This window comes from Trametes versicolor, assembly GCF_000271585.1.
Source record: "Trametes versicolor FP-101664 SS1 unplaced genomic scaffold TRAVEscaffold_218, whole genome shotgun sequence".
In the NCBI taxonomy this organism is placed as follows: domain Eukaryota; kingdom Fungi; phylum Basidiomycota; class Agaricomycetes; order Polyporales; family Polyporaceae; genus Trametes; species Trametes versicolor.
This window is the reverse complement of record NW_007360538.1, coordinates 1-2,351: the sequence shown is the minus strand read 5'-3', so window position 1 is coordinate 2,351 and position 2,351 is coordinate 1. Positions and strand designations below refer to the sequence as shown.

Genomic DNA, 2,351 nt, shown 5'->3' with positions numbered 1-2,351 from the left:
CTACACGCGGATACGGTACAGCTACGGTATGACACCATGAGGCAGCGCCTCATTGTTATGGTCCCGTAGGTAGCAGGCTTGCCTCCCTAGTACGCACCGTTTCGGCCTGGCTTCTATGTATATTAGGACCCCTGGAGAGCTGAGGATGGTCCTCAGCTCGACCTGGTTATCTATCACCTTCACCCCTGAACTCGAGTCTCCTCTCCTGCCTGCTAGGCCCTTGCACCTGAACGTTACCACGACCCTCGAAGGTGTCGTCTTAACACCAAGTAGCGGTGCAGCGCGAGGGAGAGTACGACCCAGATGCGCCGTCGTTGACCAAGAGCTGTGTTTCGTCCATCCCAAGGAGTGCACGATCGACGTACCCTGCGGCCCTAGATCTGTGGGCGACGCAACAGCGAGTCGTCCGTATGCGAAGGTACTGAGGCTTGGGAAAGGGCAGGTCGGCGTGGAAGGTAACGAACTGCAGCCTCCTTGGAATCGGAGTCTGTCCCGCATGATGGATCAGCGTAGACGAGCCGATTGCAGCTTCTCGTGGCTGCAAACGTGCGTTCAGTACCTCCATGGGTGCGTAAACGTAGTTCACAAGAAGCCTGACCTGGCAGTTCGCCTCCACGAACTATAAACAGGCGCAAAAAAAGTCTCCGCTAGGGTTAGCCCTAGCCATTAGACGCCATGGCTAGGCAAGCGCCCGCGCGTGCAAGCCCAAGCGCCCGCTGGCACAGCTTTTGCCATCCCTCTCGCGCGCAGGGTTGTGCGCACCGTGTCTGGCACGCGGGTCTATACCCCATGTTTTGGCCATGTAATAAAGTAGTATACCCCTAATAGCGACCTCGCGCCTCGGTACTTGTCCCTCAACCCCAATTTACAACCTCATCATCTCCTATTACCAATATATTTGTATATAGCACCATCCCGTGATGCATGTATCGCTCTATAAACACGATGCCATAACAGTTGTATACCATTTTGTGCATGTTCCGTCATTAGACACCCCCCAAAAAAAGCGAAACTGCACATGTGTGCAGTTTCGCACCTCACGAGGTAGAAAATGCGTACAAAATCTCGTTTATTGCTCCCCAGTCGCCGCCGGTTTGTGGTCTTGCCGACGCAGTTATTTACAACCGAGGTAGGGTGTCTTTGCGACCTGTGCACCAAGAACGAACACAGATTAAATGTAATAATTGCGCGTGTACGTACTCAGCGGGCAGGCGAAATGAGACGGCAACATGCAGGGTCGATCACGCGGCAGCCATGTGCAGACAGCGCAACAGTCAAACTTTGCATTTTACATACCACACTCTTTATCGCCGCTCCTGCTCTCATACGTCGATCACCATTCTCACTAACTGCACGCTGCCGAATGTCGACCTGGTCTTCCTTCGACAGCCCACCGCCAGAGGGCATGATGGACGTGACTAGTGACAGCGACGATGCGTCCACTAGCGACGCTGACGATGCGTCCATGTGGAATGATTTACCGGAACTCGAGGAGGTGGACGACGTACCGGAGCTCCTGGAATTGGACGACATACCGGCGCTCCAGGAATTGGACGACATCGAGCCCTCAGCGTCGAATGACCTATCAGGGAGCCTCCGCCAGCCCAGTGCAATCCTCGGGTATGCGTACATGGAACCCAATGATTCTAATATTCACCATGTGAGCGGAGATGTATGTGTCTTCTGTCTGGTGTAGTATGCGCCTCGCCAACCAACTGACCGATATTGTTGCATGATGTAGACCATCCGCGCGTTGACTGCCTCCTTTCGCTCAACAGCGAGTGCTGGTGCAACCATCATGTGGGGAGAAGTCTCGTTCAGCTATGGCACCGTATCCCTCGATCGCAACTTGCGGCCACGCCACACCATTGCCACCGAAATCCAGGGTCTCTACGACCGTGCCTCCGGCTATGATGAGCAAGCGCAGGACGCGCAGGAGGAGCTCGAGAGCGAGGACCCGGAGATGATTCGGACCCTCACGCCAGAGGGCCTGAGGACGCACCAGGAGCACATGGCGCTCCTCGCTCGCGAGGTGGCATCCTGCGAGACCATGCGTGACCAGCTCGAAACGCAGGCACGCTTGCTGGAGGAGGCGCAGGCTCTCGGCATGACCGACGAAGAGTGGCGCGCGCACTATCTTGATGGGATGTGAGAGAACTCGGTGAGTGCGTCAGGTTATATGTGTGTACAGGATTACTCACCGTTTCGCAGGAGGTAGGGTCCAACAATACGATAGGGATTCATGGCGCATATCTCCTCAACTAAAGCATGTTCTGTCCAGATTCGGTGTCTGGTTTTGTTTGTTTCCTATCCAAAACCGTGCATATCCGCTCGTGCTTATGGATGACTGT

General features: G+C 55.0%; 2 protein-coding genes across 2 annotated transcripts; one reads left to right on the top strand and one right to left on the bottom strand.

Annotated features, from left to right (window-relative positions):
- Positions 1–301: 301 nt before the first annotated feature.
- On the bottom strand, positions 302–481 carry TRAVEDRAFT_77800 (uncharacterized protein; the record flags this gene model as incomplete). The annotated part of the gene is made up of 1 exon (XM_008047761.1): positions 302–481. A coding segment is annotated over one exon (180 nt), but the record flags the coding sequence as incomplete, so codon positions are not given.
- Positions 482–1,363: 882 nt separating this feature from the next.
- Positions 1,364–2,152, top strand: TRAVEDRAFT_54830 (uncharacterized protein; the record flags this gene model as incomplete). The annotated part of the gene is made up of 2 exons (XM_008047760.1): positions 1,364–1,672; positions 1,742–2,152. The coding sequence occupies 2 exons, from the start codon at positions 1,364–1,366 to the stop codon at positions 2,150–2,152; spliced, it is 720 nt and encodes a 239-aa protein (XP_008045951.1).
- Positions 2,153–2,351: the final 199 nt, after the last annotated feature.